We start from the raw sequence: 25,581 nt of genomic DNA, 5'->3' as shown, positions 1-25,581 counted from the left end.
AAGCAGAAGTGGCTGTGTATATGCATGTGTTCACATGAACCACACCTTAACCTATCAATCATACTGACCGACATACAACAATTAGCAGGGTTGGTAGGTACTGCAGTGTCAAACGGCTAGGTAACCATATTCTAGCGAATCTTAAAGAGAAGGCTCTCTCCGTCGTTATCGGACCTTGTCAGCTGACGGCGTTCGCATCTTGCAGCAAGAAGAGCAGCAACCAACAGCTGGCTATCTCACTGCTCTTGCCTGCTTGATGGCTGACAATGCGCAACATGAGGACAGGGAAGCGAGCAAGCAAACAAGCAAGCAACAGGATGGCTGACCTGATCTGCAGCAGCCGCTCCACGGGCCTCGCTACCCGCGAACTCAATCGGCCACCAGGTTGGCCACCGCACCCGCATGCAGCAACAAGGGGGCGGGGGTGGGTTGACAGCATTTTCCATATTTAGCAGTGGCAAGATTGTTGCTCAATGTCTGCTCACCGCGCGCCTCGCCTAACACAAGGCTACTAAGCATCCCTCAGCCAAAGGTTGTCCACAAGCACAAGCCAATTTTCAATGGTGTAGAGTAGGAGGAAGAGGACGAAGAAGAAGTTACGAAACGTGTGAAGCCACGATGGCTTCAATCAACAACAAGCCTTTTTGGTATTAGCCCCAAGAGATTTCCTCCTCCATAGGATATTGCCTTCTATATATGATTTTCGCTCCCAATGCCCGCTTCCAACTCCCAAAGGATGCTATCGCTAGTGCTTGCAGTGCTGCACAGCACGGAAGTGCATCGCTCCACGCCCGGTTCGTGTGAGCGAGTGTGTAGATATCCCCAGATGGTTGTGTCCATCTGTACGACCCCTTAAATCAAGTTCCAAATGTTGCTTGCCAATAGTGGCACTTTTTCTTTTCAGTAGATTCCATGGGTATATGCATGCTTCTTGTTCATTATCATGACCGCTCAAATAAATACACCGATCAACGACCAAAGAACAGTTCCTCGGACCTCGTTGTCAGTGTCCGGTGTAGTGGTCGGTACTGCTGTGGTGACGCTGAGGCAGCAGAGATCGGGGACACGAGGCCCCCTGTTGATTCGCACGACGTTCCCATCGTCCCATTTCCATCGTAGGGGAAAATTGATCGTAGCCGTCGTTTTGGGAGTTGTAGGCGCATACCAGCCCTCGGATGGCGGCGCATTCGTCATGGGTTCGGCGGCATTAAGGAGCAGCGCTTCCGCCATACTAAGGCGCTGCGGCTCCTCCTGGTCCCTTGACAACCGCGCCACGGGCTCTCGCGGTCCCTGGTACCACCACTGGCTCTCGAAACCATTATCCACAGTCATCATGGCCGCCGACAGTGACTCCAGCTCCATGGCCTTGGCACGGTCCTCCACCCGTGAGGGTCGAGAGGACATGTCGACTGGTGTAGGATCATTCGCGTAATCTGGCTCGACGTGGTCTTCATCGGGCCCGTGGGGGTCTACCGGCCAGGCAAAGGCAGACCAGGGCAGCCCATCCTCCCCGAGTCGATACCGACCCGGTGGCTCAGGCAACGGTTTCCAGATGCGCGGCTCCTCCTGTGCCCAGTTCTGCTGGGGATGTGACGTAGGCGCTGCTGCTGCTGCTGCTGTTGGTGGTGGTGGTGGTGGGAATAACGATGCACCGGTTGTAGCATCCCACGGACTGTCGTTAAACGGTGGCGGCGCCGAGCTCCCCCGCTCATGTGATAAACCTCTGGATCCACTCCGTGACTCTCGCCGCTGATTCCTCTGTCCCTCCGGTGTGGTCTCTTGTGATCGCTCCAGCGAGTCTCTGGTCCACTCCCATTCCGGTCCCCTGTTGTCCCGCTGCGCCGATGAGGTGTTACTATATATAGGTTGCTGTGAGTGGTGTTGTGGTTGATGATGTGGTTGCCATTGCTGCTGTGGTTGCTGGTGCTGTTGATAATGCTGGCGTGCCTGATGACGATGCTCCCCAATTTCCCGCTGCCATTGTTGTTGGTGATGTAAGGTAGCTAGGTAGTTGGTGTTAGTGGGCGGCAGTTGGCGGGGAAAAGCACCGCGATCGCGAGCATCCCGCAGGTTGCGCGACGTATAAGTGACGGCGTGACTCCTTGGAGTATGGCGCTGGGACCACGAGACACCGAACTCGAGGTGGACGAATATTTGTGGTTTGGCCATATGGCTTCGCTCACTCGGTAAACTCCTTCCGGGACTCATGTCTTCGAGGATTGGGTCTGTCTTGATCATAATGATCAGAGGGAAGAGGGAGAAGAAGAAGGGGGGAAGACGTGGTTAGATGTAACCTAGTGGTCGCACTTGAATAATGCAAGGGCTTAGTGTGTTGCGAATATGGGCCAAGTGGTTGCCGGCTAACGCTGTGCTAGTGCTTAAGCTGCTTGCCACTAGAGTACTAAGTAAAGGGCGGACCAGTGGATGGTGAATGTATGTATTACACCCAAGCAAGTAGGTAGGAGGTATGATGGATGATGATGACACTCCCTCTCGCATACGAAAAGTACGGCGGACAGAACACCCAATCAGCTCTTACTCCGATTGCGAGATTGGGTAAGAATGAATAAGGAACAATTAAATGAAATAAATATAAATAAAAAGACAAGTTGATCTGATGGGAGTTCCGTATGTGGCGTAATCTTGGGGTTCTCTGATGAGCCGGCGTGTTTAGGGCGACACCCACTGAAAGTATTAGTGGTGGTGGTGCTGCTGCTGTTTAGTGCCAGTCCCAGCATCTGTGGTGAGAGTAACACCAAAACAGCAAATACACCGCCGCTAATCTTCCTTCCTTTGGAGCCGTTGCGGCTTGGCCGGGTCTTTCCCTCTCGCGGACACAGCAGAGCGTCTGCTCCGTATTTCTCGCATGTAAATATAGAAATAAAATTGATATCCGGTCTGTATTGAAAACTTATTCCGCCAAGGCTCCGGAAAAGGTCGCACAAAGTTGCAAAGTAAGTTGTGGGGTTGATAAGTTGGCTTCGCCAAGAGGTCCTGTCCTTGTCTGAGGAGTATTTGGGTGAACCGTCCCGTTGGAGTAGAAATCGGCTCAATCAAATGTGATGGATGGAAGAGAAAAAAAAGGTTGAACAAGCTGCTGAAGATATTACTTTCCTCCTGCAGCAGATCACGCACGTTTGCCCCTGCGTTGGCAATGAGCGAGCAAACAGTCGAGTCCCAAGTCGTTTTCCCGCTTGTGCCTGCCCCTTGGAAAGCAGGGTCCCGGAAACCGCTCAGACAATGGAGGCGTATCGAGGTGTATTGAGCCCAAACCAAATGAGTTGGGCCAATCGTGGGTTCGTGGAATGACATGCAAGATGCTCAACAGGGCTTGGTCGGGGTGTTGGGAGGATGTGATTCCTGGGAGCCTGGGAGGCTGAATCGCTTGGCTGTGCCCTTGAATGCTCCAAGGCGTGAGGCGAGAATGCCGATTTCAGTATTTCATCGAAGTGCCAATGCTACGCGTATCGTATTTTTTACAGTATCATATATTTTCAATGTAATCATTACATTAGATAATCCTAATGGCAGGCTTTTTCTTATCTTGCGCAAGGAATGCAGCTATTCTTGACCAACAAACAACATGTTCGTGTGTCGTGCCTGAACATATGACATAACTCCAACTACGCATGCCTTACTTCCCAATAGGTCTTTGTCTGCAGAATGTTTTCGGGCACGTATGTGCAGTTGAGTTGGCATTCGGGTCACACGAAAGGAAGTGGATGTAAGATGCCTGCCGAGGATGGATCAATTTTAGCAGTGGAATGAGCAATACTCCTGATTTAGTCGCCTAATGATCGTGATCTTTCCGGGCTTACTTGGCTCACTTGGAATGACTTGGGGCTTCCAGAAGGACACCATCCCAGATTCCCAGGAGTCTGGTACTCCTACCAGCTAAAAGTGGAGAGCCGACTGATTTGACGTGCCCAAAAATAGCAGCGTTTCCCCCAAAGCCCCCCCTGTCCGTTGAGACTACACGCACCGCTAACTTATATAGTGGCAGACACAAGCCACAAGAACCCCGTAGCCCAAGCTCGAGGACCGCATGTTTCTTTGTTTTGTTTACTAAATCGCTTGCAGTGTAGAGCGTCAATACGGAGTACAGATCTCAACAGTCACCTGTTCTGGTCACTCGGCCGAGGCTCATGCGTAATTGGAATTGAGATTGCTAAACCCTTCCGGTTTCTTTTTTTTCCATCTTCATTCTGTTGTCTTCTTTTTTGTTTCTTTAAATGGATGTTGTCCGATTTTACGTGGCAACTGGTTACGACGGGGAGAAAGGAAGGAGTAATCCACTGTAATTAGAGAGATCCTTCGGTCCCGACGATGGGACCAGCATTTCCCCTTTCACCCAACCTGGACTTCAAAGCTCTGGGGCCAACTCATTCACCCGCTCTTCCTTCTACCTAGTTCAATATTGACCTTGGAATATGTAAAAGCACACCCAAAGGCACAGTAGCCAGTAGCCGTGCTAATGGAGTTTTGGCTTCAACACTCCACTCCAATTTCCTCCGGAGCGGATGGATTTTCAGACTCGCTGGAGACTCGGGGGATCAGTGCGAGCAATTTTGGACTTCGGCGTACTTTGCTCTATGGAATGCGCCGCACTAACACAGTATTGGTTCCAGTTCTTCAACATTGAGCCACAATCTGTGTCTTCCTACAACAGTGTTGATCATGTTGGAGGATATACCGAAACCCTGTGGTCACATCTATCGCCGGAAATTCTTCCCCTTTACATTCCCGAAGTTGAAGCCTCCTTTCCCGACTGGTCGGTTTACGCATTACTACACAAAGGGACGCGGGTCGTAACGTCGCCCAGTCCAATAACACATTGACCCATTACGAAACCTTCGCGGAACGTTTCGAAGCCCCATTCCTCCTCACCCCAGGTACAACTCCCCGAGCTCGGTCTTGACTTATAACTAGAGTCACAGTCATGGTTACTATGGGTTGTTGTCAAGCCTGAGGACCCTCCCCTGACGGGGTGTGCGATACATCGTATTGCCGAGACGAAGAGATCTTACTAGTCCCCTGACTGTATTAACCCAGGGTGCCTGCCATACGGTACAACCGCTGATGTAAGTCACTGGACCGTACAGATGATGGAGTCAATACAGTCGAGTACGTATGCCATTTATAAACGATATTGGCGAGCCCCCCAGACTTTTGTGGTGCCAACTTCCCCGTTGGCATCCCCTGCGTTACCACAGCTGAAAGGATGGAGGCCCATTTCCTTGCCGGCTAGTCTCCGGCCCCGCCCTTCGAGGAGGGTTTCGCCTGCCCACTTTCGGCCATATCGTCGTGATCCCAGAACCGCGTCTGCTTGTCTCTCCCCTTGATCATGCCGTAGAGGTCGAACGGGTCGACGAGCGTGGCGAAGAAGTTGCGATCGTGCTTGTACCCCGGCCCCGCGACCTCGACGACGCCGTCCCTGGCCAGGTACACCTTGGTGCTCTCGGGCAGCCAGCGGGGCGGGTGGCGCACGTTCAGCAGCACGCTGTTGGCCAGCATCAGGCCCGCCTCGAAGACGTAGAAGAACCACTCGTACCGCACGATGGGGCTGACGCTCATGGGGTCGAAGTCGGGCGCCCCGAAGTCGACGTTTGATATCTCAAAATACTCGACTACCCGGTAGATGGTGCGCGTCGCGATGATGGCGCTGCTGAGGTACAGCGTCGTCAGGGGTTGTCGACCTTGGCCGAGCGGATGCCGTGCCGGCGGCACTTGCGGTGGAAATAGGCCGCCAGTGTGACGAATAGGAGGACGATGACGACCTGAATCAGCAGCGCGGCCTGGAGGAGGGGACTTCCCCGTGTCCCTCTCGGATTACGACAGTGACTGGTTCGCCGTGTATGCCGCGCCGTTGCCATTGAGCGCCCCGACCACCATGGATATGGCAGCAAAGGTCGTAAGAACACGCCCCGGATGGATCGGTGAGTAATAAGGGACAAAGTAGAGAATCCGCCCCAGGACGTAATAGTTGCCGAGCTCATACAGTGGACTAGGTACCAGATTAGCGCTTCCGCAACATCATGAGTGGTAAGTCGGTTATGAATCTCACGTACGGCGCAGCATATACCAAACAGACACTGACGATGTATTTGATCAGGTCCCCATAGTCGAAAGCCCCGAACGCTCGGACGATGAAGCCAGCGACGAAGAGGAAGCTGCAGATGACGTACAGCCCGGTCAGACGCCAGCATTTGTACCGTCTGTGGCCACACGTGTCAGCTGGAAGTATCCAAAGGCTCCCAAGGGATCTTGATCTTTTACTCACATGGTCTGCCATAGATGGCAGCAGCCCGAAACGAAGAAGGCAATGGCGAAGAATATGGGAGCACCCTTATTCGGCGCATAGAACCACACAGACCCGTCGACATACCGGCCGTCTTCCATGATTGGGTATTCACAGATTATCATGGATAGGTTATATGGCAAGCAGGTAAGGCAGACGTCGTTGTCGTACAGTCTTTATCTTCTGAGGTGCTCATTCAAGTGGTGTGCTGATGCTCTGTACAAATGTGTTAAGTATATCAAAGGAGAGGCGGACAAGCGCCCCCTCTTCCTTGATTGCGATGGCATGACCTCCATCTATGTATTCGATTCTCAAGACCAGTCGCAACGAAAATTAGCAGCAGCAACGTCGCGCAAGCCAATGCTACCGATTCGATTTGGCTTGTGGTGAGCGGGCAATCAGCCTTATCTGGTGAGCCCGCCCTAGCGATCCTAGTAAATACGACGAACGCGAGAGACAAGTTCGCCAATCGCCACGGTTAGCTGGACTAAACCCCAAAAAGATGCCTTATGCCCCGGCATAGTGGAACCTAACCCCATCATGGCTGCTGTTTGCTGACCCAACCAGGGGCACTGTGGCACGAAAGCAAACTGCTCAGATTCCTCGCTGCCCGCCGAATTCCAGGGACATGAATCAAAGGTTTGTAGATGGCGCCTGTGTAGATCAGTCAGCTAGCCAAACCGGCTGAGGGGCTGCTCTGCATACCACGACGCAGTCACCTATCACGAGCAGTTTGGTGGCCGTCAAGCCAGACGCTAAGGACGGGGACATTATCGTTGATTGGTCGATATGTTTCACGACTAGTTCGGCCTTTGCGTATTCCTCGCGATTTTTTACCCCCCAAGATCCACTAGCTAATAAAAATGTCTTTTCCAAGAGCTGAATGAGCGGCTTCGTAACCAGCGACATGTGGCAGCCCTATCACCGGTTCTCTGGAACCCGTCGTTAGACGCATTCCAGCTAGTCAAATTATCATCGGCGCTCACTACCTAGCCAACGCTCGATAGCCAGGAACGCTAACAAGAGGCATACCCAACAAATCCTTACATCATTGCAAAAGGCCATTGGTTCGAGGTAGGGAGCCACTTCCTTCGGAATATACATATCAGGTGGCCAGGATGGCTACCGAGAAGTCGGCAAAGATTTGGTTTCAATTTCATGGATTCATTCAATTCAGTGCGTCAAGCACCCCTCTAAAGCAAACTCGTAAAGTAACATGACATGAGCGAACGCCATGCCTAGTACCCGTCGTGGGTAAAGCGAAGCCCACTTCTTCTTCTCTGGTACTACTATATGATTACCTGCCCGCTCTCGTCGTCTCCCCTTTACAGCAACATTACGCCAGCAGCGAAAGCACCCATTGCGGCCACGTAGCCCCAGGCGGACGAAGTCCGCGATCCAAGAGCCGTCGAGGGCTCGGGAGTCGAGCTGCTGCTAGCCTTGGCCCCAGCCTCCGTTGTTCCCGAGCCGGACCCGGAGGAGGAGCCGCCCGAAGAGGAACCCGACCCGGAAGAGCCCGAAGAAGATGCCCCACCGGAAGAAGAACCGCTGCCTCCCGACGACGACGAACCACCACCACCACCACCACCACTGCTGCTGCTACCGCTACCGCTACCTGATCCCACCGTAGACGGGTCGACAGCGGTGCCGGCCTGCGTGACAGGCGACGCGCTAGCCGACGCGAGCGCGGGCTGGCACGACGACGCGACCGTCGGCGGCGCGCCGCCGTTGACGAGCTTGGCCTGGCCCTTGAAGTCGCAGGCGGCGGCCTTGCTCTTGCCGGTGCCCTTGTAGTAGGCGTCGAGGACGTGCGCGAGCTGCTGCTTGGCGTCGCACATGGCGAAGGCGCCGTACGTGCCCGTCGCCGCGTCGGCCGTGATGCCGGCGCAGGCTTTCGGGTCCAGGCCGCAGACGGTGCCGAACAGGCTGCCCATGTCCTGCGCCTTCATGCCGTCCGCGGGCACGCAGCTCAGGCTGCTCACCATGCAGTCGCACGTGTTCTTGTCGGGCGTCGGGGGCAGCGCCTCGGCGGCCTCCCACTTGCCCTTGGCCACGGGCGGGCACTGGCGCGGCTTCTCCGTGGGCGTGTAGGCCGCCATCTGCATCGTCTTGTTGCCGGCGACGTAGCCGAAGTCCTTGATCTGCTTGGCCAGGGGCTCGAAGTCCTTGCGCGGCGTGGCCTTGCCCGACTTGTCGAGGTTGACGAGGCCGAAGTCGTTCTGCTCCTGGAAGTACTCGTACACGATGCCGCCGCTCCAGATCTTGTTCATGAGGTTGGAGTAGAGCACCGACGTCTCCTGCCACGTCCGGGCCTCGCCGCCGCCCGGGTTGTTGCAGCCGTACTCGGAGAAGAAGGCGGGGACGCTGTAGTCCCTGAACGCCTGGGTGCGCTCCTCGTAGCCGCTTTCGCGGAAGGTCGACTGGCCGCACCACTCGTAGATGTTGTAGCCCCAGAAGTCGACGGCAGCCTTGGGGTCGGCGCCGCAGTTGAAGTAGGACGCCAGCTCGTCGCGCGTCTTGCTGTCGTCGTTGGTCGCGTAGCCCACGCCCAGCCAGCGGCCGCCGATGTCCTTCTTGCCGGCGATGTAGGCCTTGCTGTCGCGCACGGCGGCTTTCACAAAGGCCGAGGCGGCCGTGTTGGTGTTGTTGTTGGTCACCTCGTTGCCGGCGAAGAAGCCGAGCGTGTTGTTGAAGGGGGCCAGGGCGTCGATGACGCTCGTGTAGCGCGCCATGAGGGTCGTGTCCCACTTGGGGCTGTCGCGCTCGATGGACACGCCCGGCTCGCTCAGGTCGGCAATAACATAAATGCCGGCGTCGGCCAGCTGCGTCATGCACTCCTTGTGGTCCTTGGTCGGGTCCACGGCGTAGACGCGGATGGTGTTGGTGCCCAGCTGCTGCAGCAGTGGCACGTCACGCGCGCAGCTCTTGGGGTCGGCCAGTGGGTCCGTGAAGGTCGTCTGACCGTCGGCCACGGCGCCGCCGACGCCGACGCCCTGCTGGTAGGCCACGCCGCGGATGTAGAACTGCGTGCCGTTGTTGAAGAAGAAGTATTTGCCCTAGAGGTGTTGGCCAGTGACGTTAGTGTATTGTTCTTGGTTTTTATGGACTTTCTTCTAGTGGAAGATCCCCCATCCCCGCCATCCCATCTCATGTAGATCAACTCACCTTGGCGACAATCGGTTCCACGGCGGCTGCGCCCGTTGCGAAGGCGAGGGCGGCGAGGCCTGCTCCCTTCATGATGGATGACACCATGGTGTTCTTGGTGTTATTCGGAGATATCCGTCACCACGAATATTTGTTTGGGTTGAAATAGCTAGAAGCAGAATCGAAATAGTAGAGCGACGAGCGACGACGATCTCTTGGCCGAAGGTTAAAAAAGAGTCTTTCCGTCTCGAACAAATGACTAGCAGTGAATCACCACTGACACCACACACACACTGAATGTAAGGAACGTAAAAGGTTGCCAAGCAAGAAGTAACCACCAGGGAAAGAGACTCAAGAACGAATACACCAAACAAACAATACCGAGTAGAAAAAGCTAAGAGCTGACGATGCTGGGCATCTCCCAAGTTTTGTTGAACCCGAAGATGCCAAAACCGCAGGAGGGGAGGGCCCCTACCCCTTGACCATATTGTATCTCACAGCCACCCTGTATCTGCTGTTTCGCTGCATCCGGAGGAGGGAACCTGAGATGATTGGTCATGGTAAGGGCAATGGCAAGCAACAAGGTGTATCCCCCTTGATTGCAGTGGAGCGAACGGCTTCTTTTCCAAGCTTGCAAGTCGGCAGTGCCTTGCTCTAGAGTTGCTGTAGGGGCGGGATCGGGGGCGGATGTGCTGGTCGATGAAACGCCCGATGTTGCGGATGGAACCCACCCCAAACACACGCGCCGTAATGAGTGGAACACCCTGATGACCTTTATTAGTTGCTATGTAAGTATTTGACCAACTCGATATATCTGCCGTCTGGCACGCACTCAATCCGCTTTTTTATTTTTATTTGTGTGCAATGAATGTAACGGTGCGCCGTCATTACTTTACTTTAGCTGCGTACTTGAATTACATAGTCTCGCTCACACGGCGTGACCGCAGCGGCTAAGGTTGCGTACTACGGGACGGTAGTCAGCCTCGCACAGAGGGCCACATCAATGCGAATTTGCACACCTATCCAAAAAACAGCGAAACGAACGTGACTGGTTGGTTACGAATGAATAACCGAATGGAAACACTGGATTGCCAAGATACGTGCACTTGCGTATCGAATTTTGTAAGTGGCCTGTCCGACACAGGAACCGGATGGTGAGTGGAATGCACGCAATATACTTCGTATACCCAAGCATATAGATGAAGCCAAATGTGTAGCTTCATTACACAATTTACGTGTCATGGTAGCCATGATTGCAAAACATGTCCCGATGTACGGAAAGTAATTGTTCTGAGCCTGACCAGCTGCGAAGCACCTAGGCTATCTACCACGATAGCAACATATGTCCCCTTTAAGCCCCGGCCTCCAAAGCCCGGATGAACGCCGGACTCTCGTAGCCCTCGACCACCTTGGCGACCGACGTCGCGCAAGCCTGCTCGCTTTCTTCGTTCTGCTCCTCCTGCTGCTCCCCGCGCAGGAAGGCGTGCAGGTACTTCTGCGCGACCCGGATCCACATGGCCTTCTCGGCGCGGCTGGCGCCCTGGCCCTGCCAGACCCAGACGTGCGCCCCGTCGTCGAGCAGGAACACGTCGTTGCTGTCGAGGTCCGACTTGGCCATGGGCCCCTGGTCCTTCTCGAGCGAGAGCTGCAGCTGGCCCGACGTGTCCGACAGGCGATACAGACGACGAGGCCGCCTGCTTCGCTGCTGATTCTGCTGTTGTTGTTGTTTCTGTTGCTGCCGGGCCGAGAAGATGGGCCGCGGCGCATGGAAGCTGACATTGGGGTCGTCGTCGGGCACCCCCGACCCGTCCTCGGCGTCGCCCCCGAGCATACTCACGATGGCGCGGTGCCGCGACTCGGTCTGCGAAACAACCTCGACGTCCATGTGCTTGGCTGTCGTCATGTCGTGCACGACCTGGGCGGCCTTGGCCTTCTCCATGGGCGAGCAGCGCGCGCCCTGCCAGACCCAGATCTTGCCCTGCGCCTCGAGCACGAAGACGTCGTCCTCGTCGAGGCTGCGCCACGTGGGCGCCACCTCGTGCACCATGACCGAGTCGGCGCGCGTCGCGTACGGGTGCTTGAAGACGCGCAGCAGCGTCGGCGGCACTTCGGGCGCCTCGGCGTCGGGGTCCACGTGGTTGAAGCCGGAGGTGACGCCGCCGGCGACTGGTCGACTTGAGTTAGCAACAATATCTGATAATAATATAGTAAAAGATCCAAATTGATTTCTCTCTGGCCGCGAGCGTCTTTATAATCCTTCCAGGAAAATGTTTGATGACTGTGCACCACTACATCCCCGCACTCTCCAGACGATCTACGTACGCCCCCAGGAAAAGACTCCAGGCCAGACGGTAATGGAAAAGGGAATGCAACTCACGGATAGTAACGCGCGGGAACAACGCCAAGAACTCCTCCGACGGCTCCGCCTGCAACTCGCGGTGCTGCGTCGCGACCCCATGCAAGAACTCATCAAGCTCGACCGTCTTGTACGCCGCGACGCCGGCCTCGTCCTGCGACGTATGACTGCCCAACCAGAAAAAAACATCATGTGCCAGCTGCTCCTCCCCGTCCTTGTCGCCAACCTTGTACGAGTGCAGCACGATGTAGCTATCGCCCTCGTGGAACTGGCCGTACTTCTCGCGCGGCCAGGCGACGACCTGGAAGTCCTCGATGCGCCAGATGCGCAGGCCCGGCTCCAAGCCCACGTTCCCCTCATTCCAAGCCGGCTCCGTCGCCGCCGAGGCGTACTTCACCTTGTGGTCGAGGTCGGAGCCGACGAGCTCGACGTTGCTGTCGCGCCAGTCGTACTCCTTCTGGTGAACCAACCCCTCGTGCGGGGCCATTGTCGAAGTCACTTTGCTTTGCTGCTTGTTTCACAAAGTGGTTTCTCCTTTCTGGGCTTGGCTGGCTATAAGTGATATTACTTAACCAAAGTAGATGTAAATTGAAATATGTGTTTACTGATTGGATACGAGATAGTTGAGCGGAAGAAGGAAAGTATACTCGAGACAGGTTTGTTCTTACAGCTTCTTCTTTGTATCCAAGTTGAGTTGTCAAGTTCCTTGGCAAAGAGCTGCCAAGAAGTACCCCGACCCCTGGGAGGCGATGCTGATCAGTTGAGGCTGAGTGACAAGGTACGTGTCAGTCAAACCCCCACTATAACGTACCCCCTTGACCCCCTAACTCGAGCGCATTGCGTTATAAAGACACAGCTTACAGACACGCCATTAGCAGCTTGACAACTCATCCCCAAGTCTCCATTTTCCCACCATCACAGTGTTTGTTGATACTCAATGAGCCCTCTCAGTCCGAAAGCTGGAGAAGGGAAACGTTTCATGCGAGATTCCAGGCCCCGCACGTTCAGTGAACCAAACCTTCGGCGACGCAATGCATCATCATCAGCCACTATATCAGCGAATCGAGACGTTTTCGAAAAAGGTTGAATATGATTGGTATCTTAATGTGCACGTATACTTCGTCCCAGTATCCCCAAACTCCCTGTGTGTTTCAAAGATTCCTTGGGTGTTCTTTGGAACCTCATAACATCAACGATGGGCATGGCAGCCGAAGCAGCAAAGATATAGCTCAGCTTTGTGCACCTTGCCAACTAGGCGCCCCTGGTTTTGGTAAGCTTGACTCGGCCACTATATCCGCGCGGTCGTCGTGATCAAACAATGGTCTAGTAGCAGCAAAACATCAACACCGCATCGCAGCCATTTCCTGCCCGGAAAGACCGCCGCCATGTTTCGCTTCTCCTCCTCCTGCTCAAGTAGCAAACATAAATAGACCGAAGACTCCGCGCAACATGCATGCTCCAAATTTCCCCGTATGTCTACCCCGTGAGGGGCAGAGGTATTTTTCATGAATAGATCCGACCCATGATTGTCTCAGAGAACGCAGAAATGTATGGTCAAAGCCCAGCCCGCCCCGACTGCCTTTAGCAGGTTTAGATAGATAAGAAATTCGGCCGTAGGTATCACTTGGCGCTCAGGTATAATTCATGATAAAAGGGAAATAAAAAAAGAAGGGAGACAATGCGACCTCATCATCCACTGCTCGCTTCTCGTTCCTCTCGAATCGAGGCCATCGGACCACTTTCCGCCCTCCTTCTAGAAGAGGTTGGCTCAGCGGCGGTTTAGACGGGCCCTTGAGCGCTGTGGGCGTTGTCCCGGCACTGGTGCCGGGCCCAGCGCTAGAACTATGAGATCGATTGGCCGTAGTCATCGAATCCGACTCAGATGGATGTTCACTTATTTCGCCCGTCGAAACTTCGCGCTGAAGCGGCGAGGAATGCACTGGCGAGGTAGACTTCTTACTCGCGCCATCGTTATTGCCGCCGCGTGACGAGTTCCGTGGCGAGACTCTGCCCGTCTGTAGTCACTGAGTTAGCACGGCTTGGTTTACTACTAATCCCCCCTCTGCTTCGTGGTGGCCGTACCTGCTTAGCCCACCTAAGACCACAGCTATTGCAGAGATCTCTTTGACCACTAGGACCTCTCCGCCATTCCGGGGTATTGCGGGTATGGCAGTTCGCGCAGTCTCGTATCACATTTCCCACGCCCTTTCTACGCTTGCGTTTCTTCTTATTGGATAACAGGCCGTGCAACTCCTCTGCCAAGATCCGGTTGACCTTTTCCATTTGGCGCAGTTCGTATTGCCAACTGGTGCATCTTGTTGTTTTCAGTTCGTCGAATATGTTATCGTCGGACGCAAGTGCCTTGTCCTGAGAGCCAAGTGGAATGCCACCACCAGCAGCGGATACAAGCCCATGATCTTCCGCTTCCTTGATACCGCTGTTGCTACCCTTAGGGCTGAGTGACGAGGTCAATGCAGAGATAAACCTCGGGTCAGAAGGCGGGATGTTGTTCGCCTTGTTGATCTGCGACGCAGCTGGAGCAATCGACCTCGATGAAGCCTTGAGTAGCTTCGTTTGGGCCAGCAGGAATGTAGGCTTCTGGCCTTCGGAGGCATCTCCAGGATACATGGTCGTCAGCGCTTGGAGCACCTGTCCACGACGGTTCTGAACTTCGTGCTTGCAAGTAACAATCCTGCCCCTTCTGGCCTTTTCGATGGCTCGGCCAAACTCGGGTCGGGATTCCTTACGCATAAGATCTTGGATGCTGGTCCCTATGAGGTTTTCCGGCTGAAGATCCAATAGCGACCGCACATTCGAGGACACAAACAAAAACATGCCCGAGGTCGAGATCTTTGTCCACAACTCGCTATCGCCGATTCCGCCATTGGCCTCCAGATCCCGTCGTTGCAGAGCGAATACCGGTCTCTTACGACCAACTAGGATGATGCATTTCCGACCCTTGCCCGCCTCGACGAAGAGCGCACCGTGGCTTTCGAACCAGGTATAGCCGCTTTCCTTTCTCCGGATGCGGAACACAATGTTCACCGTAGAGCCCGTGGCCGTGTCCTTGAGCTCACGGGTCACAGGGACAATGTCAGACGGGTGGCAGATTGTGGAGATGGAACTGCCCACAAGTTCTTCCCCCATCGTACTCCAGAACACGCTTACAAGACGGAGACACGTAGAGGAAAAGCCCCTTCAATGATAGCACGTGGACCACATCATCGGCATTTTCCAGCAGCATCTTGTCCCACGACTGCCGATGCCAGTCCGAGACTGCCCCCTTGGGATTGAATTGTTGAAGCAAAGTGGACACGTCATCGACACCCAGAGTTTGGCCAGCCTCGGGCTCCCATTGGCTTGAAGTAGGGGGTGTCCAGATGTACTGGCCAATGTCATTGTGTTTGTAGTTGACTTTCATGGCACCTTGACCTTGCGACGACGCAATAGCATCGGGGCATTCGACTAGATCGATCTGAAAGCCGATGATATATCTTATCTCCGAGGTATCCCATGGAATCGGTATCATCGTCAATAAATTCAGGAAAGGTTTTCCACCTTTACGGTAGTTGATGAGGCTTTGTTGTACCTCCTTCCCCTCCGCAATTTTCTGTTTGAGGTTGAATACAGCCCTGTTATCGACGAATTCTCGTTTTGTTCCAGCCTCGACCATGCCATCGGGGGCTTGCAAGAAGCGGCAGTTCTGACCAATGATGTCGTGTCGGCTGTAGCCAGTCAGGTTCTGAAAGTTGTCCGAGACGTAGACAATGGGGCAATCGTTCATTGTCACGTCGCATACCACAAATGCGCACGACATGTCAACAGCTCCAAGATTGACTTGAGGGTTCTTCCGCGTTGCTACAAGCCAAAGTGCTTTGAGCATATCGAATCCACTTTTTGAGTATATGGCTTTCTGTTCCTTGGGTGCAACTAGAGGCACCGGTGGCATGCTAGGTTGCGTCTCTTCCTGTGGAAAGTCCGGTATAGGATTCTCGCTAGGCGATTGATGGGCGCTCTCGTTTGGTTGTAGTTGTCCAGGGGGTTGAGGGGACATCTGGGTATGTGGCTGTGGAGACGCATTAGGTTGGTAATTCGACATTGCTGTATCAAGAGTAAGATTTGCTGGAGGCTGTTGTGCCTGGGTAGAGGCCACAAACTGCTGCTGACTGGTATCCATCATATTCGTGTCCCCGTTGTTCATTCCCATATTATTCCCAACTCCGCCCTGGGAAGTGTCCATTTGACCGTTTGGGCTAGCCATGTCCATACTGAAAGGCGTGATTGTTCCCATCGAGGACTGTGAGTATCCAGTAGGCATCCCCGATGCTTGGAACATGCTCATAGCGTTAGGATCGCCGCCCAGGTGGCCCATGTTCATGTGCGAAAAGACGATCATGTTATTCATCATATCTGGCGAAATAGCTGAGAAATCGTCCACCATCATATTTGGCGGGGAAAAACTGCCTGCTGTCCCTGGTATCGTCACGTTGTGATTCATGTTTGGAAAGCCACCGCTCATTGCATCCGCAGAAGATTGCGACATGTTGCCGAGCTGAAAATCTCGGTAGTCATGGTTTGCGAAGTCCATCATCGACACTCTGCGCGGGTCCTCTGGCTGGGGGAAATTGTTTCTGTCGTAGGGTGACTGAGGAAGGCTGCGTCGGCGCTGAAGCTCCTGGTGGTTGCTCTGAATGATATCATCAAGCGACTCGGAGCCGATCATGGCCGTATCTTGGTGAATCGACATGGTATCCCGGGACATGTTCGACATATTCATGTGGTGCTGCAAACTGGGACTTATCCTGGAGTTGGTAGCCCGCCTTTGGTTGCGCTGTTGCGCATGGCGGCATTGCAGCTCCTCCTGAGAGAGCTGGGTGCCAAAGAAGTTATCCATTTTGGCAACATCTGTTGGTTGTGTAGGCGCCGAGCAGTCGTAGTGGGCGGAGCGCTCTCCCAAAATTTTCGCGGCGAATGACGGTTTAGTAGAATGGTTTATCGGGATAGGATCCGGCGATCATTCGTGGTTTGTCGTCGGAAGCCTGAGAAGGTATATGTATGATCGAGTTCGATGCGATCGTGAAATGGACTTGTCCCGTTAGCCAGAGTTGAAAGTCCTGCACGAGGCGACAATGATAATATCGGTATATAACCTTCCAGTTGAACGGTTCGGAGCTGCAGCACTTCAAAGACGAAGCATAGAGGCACAAAGCATTAGTCTCAGTCAGACGAGAATCTTTCCTGACCAAGCCAGCAGTCGGGCGGCGCGAGGTGCAGATTGGTGGGGCCGATTGCGGTCCAACCGAAATGCGTTATCGTGCGTCAACGGACGAGCTGGCGTGCAGTGTTGTAGTAGGACAGATTCGCAAGTCCCAGGCTGGTGTTGCGATTCCGACGACGCTCCTTGGACGGTAGTTAGGACAGTCGGGTAGTTGCATGCGTGGCTGCTCTGTTCGCTCCTGTCAGGCCTATCCTGTCGGTGGACTCGGTCGGCTGCGTGGGTGTGGTGAACGGGACCCCGGCTTTGGATGGAGGGTAGGGTTGAGCTGGGGATTGGGGGGAGTGAGGGCCAGATCGTGGCAGCGTCGGTCGGGCCCGATCTTGATGGAGGGATCGATATTTTCGATGGGAATGAGATGGGAATGTTTTGTGTGTCGTGGCCAGGTTGCAGCGTCTGGAATGGGAATGCCAGATGGCCGATAGGATCAAGGAAAGACAGGTGACATGAGGTCAAAAGAGTCAGTCAGAAGTGTCGAGAAACTAAACCTGACTGGGGCCCGCCGATCCGGGACAAAAGGTTGCTGGGTAGCCATCGTAGGGAATAGGGAATATCAAGTTTTGGCCCGACTTTTCCAGTAGGTTAGCTAATGTATGGAACACGGACGGATGGGGTCGGTCGTTTCTTCGCTGCACAGTAGCTGCCTTAAGCATTAGCATGGCGGGGCACGCACCATTTCATCTCCTACCCTGCGGCAGGTATTTGCATCTTCCCAGCCAGCACGTGCTAAAAGGAGGCTACACTCATACCCTAACCTCAAGTATGATAAAACTCATTTAAAATGCCGATCTCTTCTATAGCGAAACTATGCATTAATTGTCTTCCAAATCTACATGGACGAAATGCCATAACGACTGGGCTTCTGTTGATATTGATATCTACCCTAAAATCAGAAAGCCAAGAGTATTAAGTGATTAACCTACCTCCTACCTAACCCCACCAATACGCACATGCCCGTGATACCTTAAGTACTTAGCTACAGCAGGCAGAGATATTTCGGCAAGTCTGGACCTCATGTTTCGACACGGAGCGGTACCCTTGTTCCTCGTAACCAGTCCACCAAAACATTTGAACACGGTCATATTATTCGTATGTTCAGAACCTGCGGTGAGCAGACGCAGCCTGTATACTAGAGTTCTTGCCTGCGGTTAGATGGAATAATGGAAGGGAGGGCAAATAAATGTGATGTCTTTGCAGGAGGTAGTACAAATACATACACCTATTATTAATCTATCGGGCATACGGAGTAGTTCCGACCTCGCTTCACCGCACGAAGAAGTGGAGGTTCGAAGACCCGTTTCATACTACTTGGGCTTGGGCATAGGTCGGTAGATGTTCCGTCCACCTGCTTGCATAGAATACAGTAACAACTCTGTCCGGCTCATCAGGTTTTGACTGCAAATTTCTCAGGCTTGGGTCTCGATGACGACCGGGCCGTCGACGTCATCGCTGCCCTAGACGTATGCTGCCCTCAAAATGAAACCAGCCATTTTGAAACAAGATAGGTAGGTAAGCACGTAATGTACCTGTAGAGATCACTCGAACCAACTTACAAAAGAATCTCACGAGGAATAATTGACCGACTAATGGGTGATCCGAGATGACTTCTTTTGAGATTGCTTCCGGGTCTCCTCTTCGGAAACCCTAAAACAGATTAATTCACTGAGAAACCAAACGGCGGAAATAATAATTGGAACTACCAGGAATAGCAATAGAATAAATGCGAACCTAGAGTACTGTAAGGTGGTAGTGGCAGTGGACGTGGAAGAAAACCAGTGGGATGGTAATCGCAAAATTGCCCATGTAGCCCTTCATGGGCAATTGCGCTCACCCGGGTATCGGCTTTTGTCCTCCCCTAACCCCGAACCTAGGCAGTCTCAGGGTTTCCTAATGTCTCGCACATCCCGCAATTCTGCCCGACCACAGCCAACCAGCAATGCGAATGAATGAGGAAGAGAGCAATCCCCGTCTTGGATCCACGTTAGGTAAATAGTCAGTCCAGACTCAACCATTTTTCTCGTCCCGTGCCGTCCGGCCCATTCCCCAGTGTCCCCTGGATCGTAGGAACAATGAGCCATCGGTGATCGTGAGCTTGCACGTGGAGTAGTTGTTGTTGATGCTTCTAGACTTGCATCGCAAATCCCCCAGCTCCTTTTCTGCCCCAAGTCATATCCACTTGACAGTTGTCAGCTCTCGTCACATCGGCTTCTTGATGATAAGAAATTACCAATAACATGGAGATGGCCAGCTGGATACTGGACGGCAGGCATATGCTCACACTGAATAAGCAATATGCTTGTATCACATGATATATAACTTTTGCGGAGCTGCTGCGATCCATTCTTTGACAGCATGTCACCCCAAGGGGATTGTCCGCGCGCGTGGAGCGGGTGGAAAGGGTCTAGGCATCTGTAGACTCAATCAGGGGTATAATGCTGTCGATCTTGACTGTAAGGGCTCGCTCCTCATTTTCGGTTTCCTGCCGAGGGTGGATAAGTACTGTTAAGGCTTTGAGAATGAAGTCGCAGCGACGCCACCAGTGTCGAGAACTGACCGCCCATCTCGGACATTGACTTATATAACCCGTAGTTCAGCCATTACATGGACGGACCTCACTCACATGGTCTTGAAAAGAAGAAGAGACGAGGTTCACACATGGAATCAACCGGGTGACCAGACGGGATTTACGATAGGTAGAGCAATGCATGTAGATAAGAACGTATTCTTCATTCGCCTATACATGTAGGCATATCATACGGTTTCCCTCCTCCCAAGGTGCCATGCCCTTCCTTTGGCCAGAGCGGCAATATCATGGGAAGGCCAACCGCTGACTAGGTGAAAATGAACCACCCTAGTTCGGTCTCGCGATGACAGCCACACTAGGAATGAATTCCATTGCTGCGTGAATTGCTCATGATTCGAGATCGGGATATCGTGCGGGCCTGCTGCATCCTCGCAGAGTGTATGCCGACACATCTGTGCTACCTGTCCGTCCAGTATAGTAAACCATCTGCTGGTATATTTTGAAGGATCACCCCATAACGCCATTCCCGCAACGCTATGAGTATATCGGTAAAAATCGCATAGGCTGACGATGGGGTAGCATCCTCAGGATGACATGCTTTCAACCCACTGGTACTGCTGCGAGACAGCAACAAAAGAAAAAGAAAAAAAAGTAGAAGAACCGAAGTTGGCGGGTGGCAAGTGAACAATAAAAACACAGAGCCTGAAAACAAACGTAGCATGTTAGCTTAGTCTCGATGAGCATCGGGGAGTTGAGGTTGTGGTTGTAAACGCTTACCTGCTCCCTCTTTCGAGTCTATTAGAGGGCACCGAGGTGCGTGATACAACATTCTACTGGCATCGCTCATCCCACATACACATACACACATAGAGGTGTTGTGCTTGCCCAACGATGTTGATCGATATATACATGAGCTGCTCTTTCTTCTTCTTTTCTTGCCTTTGGGCGCGCGCCATCTAGTGCGTGATCATGTAGTACATCCATCCTCCAATGCCACCGAAGGTTGTTAACACTGAGATGGAACGTTAGTTTCGACGAGAGAGAGAGATCATGGAGTAGAAGCCCGACTTACGAACTAGGAAAGCTTCTATCGCCCGGTGGTCTACCTCTCGCTTCATGAGCGTGTGGCCCACCTCCAAGCCGCGAGCGACGAGTTCTGGAGTAATGACCGGCATGTTGGTGGAATTTATGTCGTTATTCCCGGGAGACCGGAGTGAGGTCGATGAGTTTATGAGACGGATGTGAATGAAGGCGAGTACGCGATGGGAAATCACACGGCTGGGCCTCGGTCGACTGCTACAACACGGGCGTCGTTGGGTTGGTTGTCTTTACCGGTATGGCTTTCTTTCTGTTGAATGAACGGTATGAGGCGTCAAGCCCTTGTTGCTAAGAATAATAAATGAAGTTCGACCGGCGAAAAGTATAAATGTATATACAGATTATTAGAGAATAGTAGTGTTCGGCGGATCGCTGGGTTGCTACTGCTGCTGAGAGGACAGGAACAAGAAGACAGCAGGAATGGGATAGAGCAAAGCCGCATCTATATTAGGTTGAACTACCCTGCCTCCTTCCCGCGCATCCTCTAACCTTTTTTTTCTTACATATTTGTTACCGTGCCAATCTTGACTCACCTTACCCACACCTGGCGCCTCTTGCAGATGGACATCTTGAGGCTAGATGTTTACAAGGGCGACCCCCATTTATTACCCTTCTCGGGCAAAGCAGGCCTATCATCAGGCGCTCGAGGGGGCCAGGGGTTGTGCTGGTTAAGGGAAAGGCTTGGTGGCGCTTGGAAGGCTTGGGTGATTCCAACTCTGAGCCCACCAGCCCACTGCGCAGTTGGCATATGTTGCTTGGCTGTTTTTTTCTTCTCTTCCTTCTTTTTGGGCCAGGTCTGGTGGTAGGTTACCATTGGGTTTACCTCAGGTCCGTGGGCTATCAGACCATTATGCGCCGACTGCTGTTGCAAATGTGGAACGCCGTCACCAATAGGGCCAGGGGGGCCGGTGCGTCGACATGGCGATTGGCTCGTCCTGTTTCTGCCAGAGCACCGGACTCCGCTGGCAGTAAAGAAGTTGCACCGATGTTTCCCATCCACCCACCCCGCGTCACCGGCCGCCAACCCCCAGCACAGGCCAGCTCGCTCCTTGGCAGAGCCCCTGAGACCATGCTGAGACAGCAGGCCGGTGGGTCCCCAAGCGTTTCAGAATCTCTGAATGGCCTCATTCTCTCGTGGTGGCCTTTTTACACGGGCGTTGATGGTTGAGCGCTTATCGCCGTGGGTTTGTATGTCGTACCACAGGACTGAGCTGCCGTACGATAATTCCCCCCTTATTGCTCCTGCTGTGCCTCAGTTGCATTCTTCTCCTTCAGACTGATGGGGCTACAAGACTCGTCGCAAGTCTTGAGATTGAGTCGGGGGATATAAACCCCCGGCGGCCCGGTCAAGGCATTGGAAGTCGAAATGCTTGGTGATTGCGTGTCCCTTTCCTTGGTCTTGCTTGTGGCGAAGAGGTCTCGTTTCGTGCCGAGCATTTCCTTCCGGCTTCATGATGGGATGACACGCCGCCGAGCTTAATTCCAAGCCTAAACGGCCTTGGCTTTCTGTCACTCAAGTCAGTCAACGGCCGGACAGGACGCTCCTCGCGCTGCTGCTGCGATTTAAACCTCGACTGTCCGTGGAAAGAGGAGCCTGTTTCAATTACCAAGCCCTACCAAGCCTTTTTATTTCGTTCGGGCCCTTGCCATCCAAATTGCGAGGGTTAATTGGTTTTGTAGAGAAAATAAAGATAAAAAGAACATGGTTCTGGCAGATTGCAGAATCGCGAAATAAGGCCTAGACCCCGTGGGCCTAAAAAGATCGTCAAGTCCTGCCTGCAAAGAAGGAGGGAAGCCACCCAATGACCCTGTCAGGGCCGCATTGACGATTGACGGGCCTTTGAGACTCTCTCCTTACTGTCTTATGTAATTCAATCTTATTTGGACGTACTTGGCAGTTTTGATCTTCCCAGATGAGATCCTCCGATGGATGGACTTCTTCTTCCTCCTCTTCTTCAAATCTTCCTCTCCTAGAATTTGACTAATAATGATTAAATAAACAAGGGTCCTGGGTCCTATTCCCCTAGTCGCCTAGCAAGATCTTCAGCGATGCATGTTTCTCAAACAAGTCCGTCAATACCAAGTGGTTGGTCATCACTTATGTACTAGCAATTCTCTTTTTCTTGGAAGACGTCCCCAGTTCAGCCAGTGAACGACACCGTTGTTGGCAATGAGATCATGTGGATCAACAGGCGACTGAAAATAGTCTCAGGCAAGCACCCTGGCAAAGCGGGAAAAACTTGTGCCCTCCCCAATCAACTCTGTTCAATACCAAAAGTACGATCCTTGTAGAAAGATGGAATAATATAAATTGAGCATACCACAGCGGAAAAGATGGCGGACTCGAGAAAGGGAGACCTTGTACCGGATACCCTCAGTGTGTAATATCGCCAATGGGGTGGCGGCACCTTGAACCCCAACCTGCCCGAACTCTGTCGACGTAGGCTCTCGCTCTCGCATATGGTTTCCATGGTGAAATGGAACCCATCTTTTCTTTTGAAATCCAAAAAAAAAAACTTACATACACATTGGCAGCATGGTTGCATATTGACCTCGGCTCCAAGATCGACTAGGCTGTCGGTGCAAAGCTTCGTCAGCCGCAGTCTTTGGTTAAGCCGCAAACTACGGCCGCTGTCTTGGGGCAGCGGCTCAACTTTTGGTCATGCGCATCTTCTTTCTTTAGTCCCAGGGCAACGAGCAGGCTAGTAGGAGTGGATATCCATTCTCCTCCAGTCCAGCATATATAACTTGATGCTCTACAAAGGATAGGTTCCAATTCCCAAGGGTCAAGTTTCCGACATCTCATAAGGAAGAGAAAGGGAAGGGCCAAATCCCACCTATTCTCGCCATGCAGTCATCAACAATTTTATGTTGTGTGCTCTTCCAGTTGACCACAAACGGAATCAAGACCCGGCAGATGAGCTCCAAGTCAGCCTATAATAATGTCAGCAGTGCAATTCCGGGCGCACGCTCGTTATTACCAAATATGCCATCTATCAGGCGTTATGTCATGCCTTGTTACTCAGCCTCATGCAAGAACGTGTGAATACACCCTCTACGGGGACAAGCCGCGAGTCTGAAGTGCACTTTCGGGTAAATCGAGTCACTGCCTCTGGTGCAGCTGGTCTAAGGCTGTCATACATGCAAACATATCTATACGCTCGAACAGTAGATCTGCCCCAACACTTGCCGTAAACAGTAAGTCTCTGAGCCCCCGAGCGAGCGCTTCTGTATATTGGGATAGTAAGCTGACAGGCTCACCTATAGGGTGGAATGCTGCGAAGATCGCCAACGGTGATCTAAAAACAGATAGAGTGCCAGTGCGGATCCATATTTAGATGAGCGACGGGTGGAAAAGGAGGCTCTTCAGAATCTATAAAAGAACCATCGTAGCCATGGAACTCTATGGGATATCTACTATCATAATAACGAGCCATCTTCTTCAGCTCCTCCACAGTAACATCGTGACTCTCACCTTCCTTTCGTAAAGGATAATCGAAGCACATTATCATCCTCAACATGATTCACTTTGGTCAACTCGTCGTTTCGGCCCTCCTCTGCGCCGGTTATGCCAGCGCCACCCTGCTGGTCGACTACAACGCCGCACGGGGCGACGAGGTCTCCAAGATTGGCCTGGTGAACCTCGAGGCCGCACGGGGCGACAAGCAGCACGGCAACACGGCTGACCTGTACATCAAGAATGACAAGGACTGGAAGGGGGGCAAGAGCGCACACTTCCATCGCAAGAAGGGCGATATCCGGTGAGCTTACCCTCCCCATCCCGAGCCTCTTCCTGTCTGTCTCTTGCGACTTTAGGTGATTCCGAAAGGGGCACCTCTTGTAAAGGTAAAAGGGGAAACCGAAGAAGACCATGCAAGACTGACCAGACAAAGTGCCGAGTACCACGCCCTCAACGGAAAGACCCAAGAGGGCAAGACCTACTTCATCGGCTACCAATTCGCCCTCGGCGCGACGCCGGACGGCATGATTGTGATGCAGTGGAAGGAGTACGTCGCCAACACAGCCGGCCACGACGCGGCCAACATCCCGCTATCACTAGAAGTGCGCGAGGGCCAGCTGCAGCTGCAGTACCACGCCCAGCAGTCCGGGCACCGCCAGCCCTCCTGGTCGGCGGCGATCCAACCGAAAACGGTCTACACCGTCGGCCTCGAGATCCTGGCCAAGGACGCCGGGCAGGGCCACGTGCGCATGTGGTGGGCCGGCAAGCCCGTCACGTTCGCCGCGACCGGGTCCACGACGCTCCCGGGCAACCTCTTCCCCGGCCGCAGCGATCCCAAGTTCGGCATCTATGGTGGCCAGGAGGTCGTCACCGACAGCTGGGTGTACCAGGTGCAGATCAGCGAGTCCAAGGGGGATCTGGACCCGAAGTTCATGTCCTAAAGAAGAGAAAAGGGGAAATAAAATGCCGACAGACATTTGGTCTGGGGTAGACTCTTTTTCGGTTCTTGAGCCGCGGCGAACGGATCAGCTTCTGGTGTCGCGGCTTGCTGGGGTTGCTGTACTACCCACTCGCTGATCATAGCAACTCATTATGTTTGTTAATTTAGACTATCATCATAGAACCAACCGCACTTCTGCTGAGGAAGGCTCCGAAAGAAGATAAAAAACCCCTTTGAGTGAGATCAAGTACTCGCTTATCGTTAGGGCCCCGGGCTCCCCCAAGAGTTCAGGGGCCATCTTTCGTAGTCACCTGACTCAGAGTAGATCACAAGCAGCATGAAGTAAATTGAAAAACTTGCCCAGAAAGTACATCGGTATGTACATGTATCCATTAAAACAAAGTAAAGACCTGTGCTTTGGCCCCTAAAGTAGACAAATTCCAGACGCGCAAGAAAAGCATCTAGTTGTTGGGCGAAATCCAGCCA

At 53.1% G+C, this 25,581-nt stretch overlaps 6 protein-coding genes across 6 annotated transcripts; 1 reads left to right on the top strand and 5 right to left on the bottom strand.

Annotated features, from left to right (window-relative positions):
• Nucleotides 1-951: 951 nt before the first annotated feature.
• PG994_003454 (uncharacterized protein) lies at nucleotides 952-2,238 on the bottom strand (the record flags this gene model as incomplete). Its single annotated transcript, XM_066854863.1, has 1 exon — nucleotides 952-2,238. The coding sequence occupies one exon, from the start codon at nucleotides 2,236-2,238 to the stop codon at nucleotides 952-954; it is 1,287 nt and encodes a 428-aa protein (XP_066719141.1).
• Nucleotides 2,239-5,244: 3,006 nt separating this feature from the next.
• On the bottom strand, nucleotides 5,245-6,399 carry PG994_003453 (uncharacterized protein; the record flags this gene model as incomplete). Its single annotated transcript, XM_066854862.1, is given in 4 exon segments — nucleotides 5,245-5,821; nucleotides 5,834-6,004; nucleotides 6,069-6,215; nucleotides 6,281-6,399. 4 exon segments carry the CDS (start codon nucleotides 6,397-6,399, stop codon nucleotides 5,245-5,247), a joined length of 1,014 nt encoding a protein of 337 aa, XP_066719140.1.
• Nucleotides 6,400-7,623: 1,224 nt separating this feature from the next.
• PG994_003452 (carbohydrate-binding module family 43 protein) lies at nucleotides 7,624-9,535 on the bottom strand (the record flags this gene model as incomplete). Its single annotated transcript, XM_066854861.1, has 2 exons — nucleotides 7,624-9,354; nucleotides 9,464-9,535. 2 exons carry the CDS (start codon nucleotides 9,533-9,535, stop codon nucleotides 7,624-7,626), a joined length of 1,803 nt encoding a protein of 600 aa, XP_066719139.1.
• A 1,258-nt stretch (nucleotides 9,536-10,793) lies between these two features.
• Nucleotides 10,794-12,285, bottom strand: PG994_003451 (Severin; the record flags this gene model as incomplete). The annotated part of the gene is made up of 2 exons (XM_066854860.1): nucleotides 10,794-11,608; nucleotides 11,820-12,285. 2 exons carry the CDS (start codon nucleotides 12,283-12,285, stop codon nucleotides 10,794-10,796), a joined length of 1,281 nt encoding a protein of 426 aa, XP_066719138.1.
• A 1,144-nt stretch (nucleotides 12,286-13,429) lies between these two features.
• Nucleotides 13,430-16,692, bottom strand: PG994_003450 (putative white collar 1 protein; the record flags this gene model as incomplete). The annotated part of the gene is made up of 3 exons (XM_066854859.1): nucleotides 13,430-13,813; nucleotides 13,881-14,922; nucleotides 14,978-16,692. The coding sequence occupies 3 exons, from the start codon at nucleotides 16,690-16,692 to the stop codon at nucleotides 13,430-13,432; spliced, it is 3,141 nt and encodes a 1,046-aa protein (XP_066719137.1).
• A 7,522-nt stretch (nucleotides 16,693-24,214) lies between these two features.
• On the top strand, nucleotides 24,215-25,096 carry PG994_003449 (uncharacterized protein; the record flags this gene model as incomplete). Its single annotated transcript, XM_066854858.1, has 2 exons — nucleotides 24,215-24,456; nucleotides 24,589-25,096. The coding sequence occupies 2 exons, from the start codon at nucleotides 24,215-24,217 to the stop codon at nucleotides 25,094-25,096; spliced, it is 750 nt and encodes a 249-aa protein (XP_066719136.1).
• Nucleotides 25,097-25,581: the final 485 nt, after the last annotated feature.

This window comes from Apiospora phragmitis, assembly GCF_038363925.1.
Source record: "Apiospora phragmitis strain CBS 135458 chromosome Unknown utg000004l:1.0-3135199.0:1.0-3139288.0, whole genome shotgun sequence".
Taxonomy (NCBI): Eukaryota; Fungi; Ascomycota; class Sordariomycetes; order Amphisphaeriales; family Apiosporaceae; genus Apiospora; species Apiospora phragmitis.
Note: the sequence above shows the minus strand (reverse complement) of the source record. Positions and strands in the feature narration are given on the sequence as shown.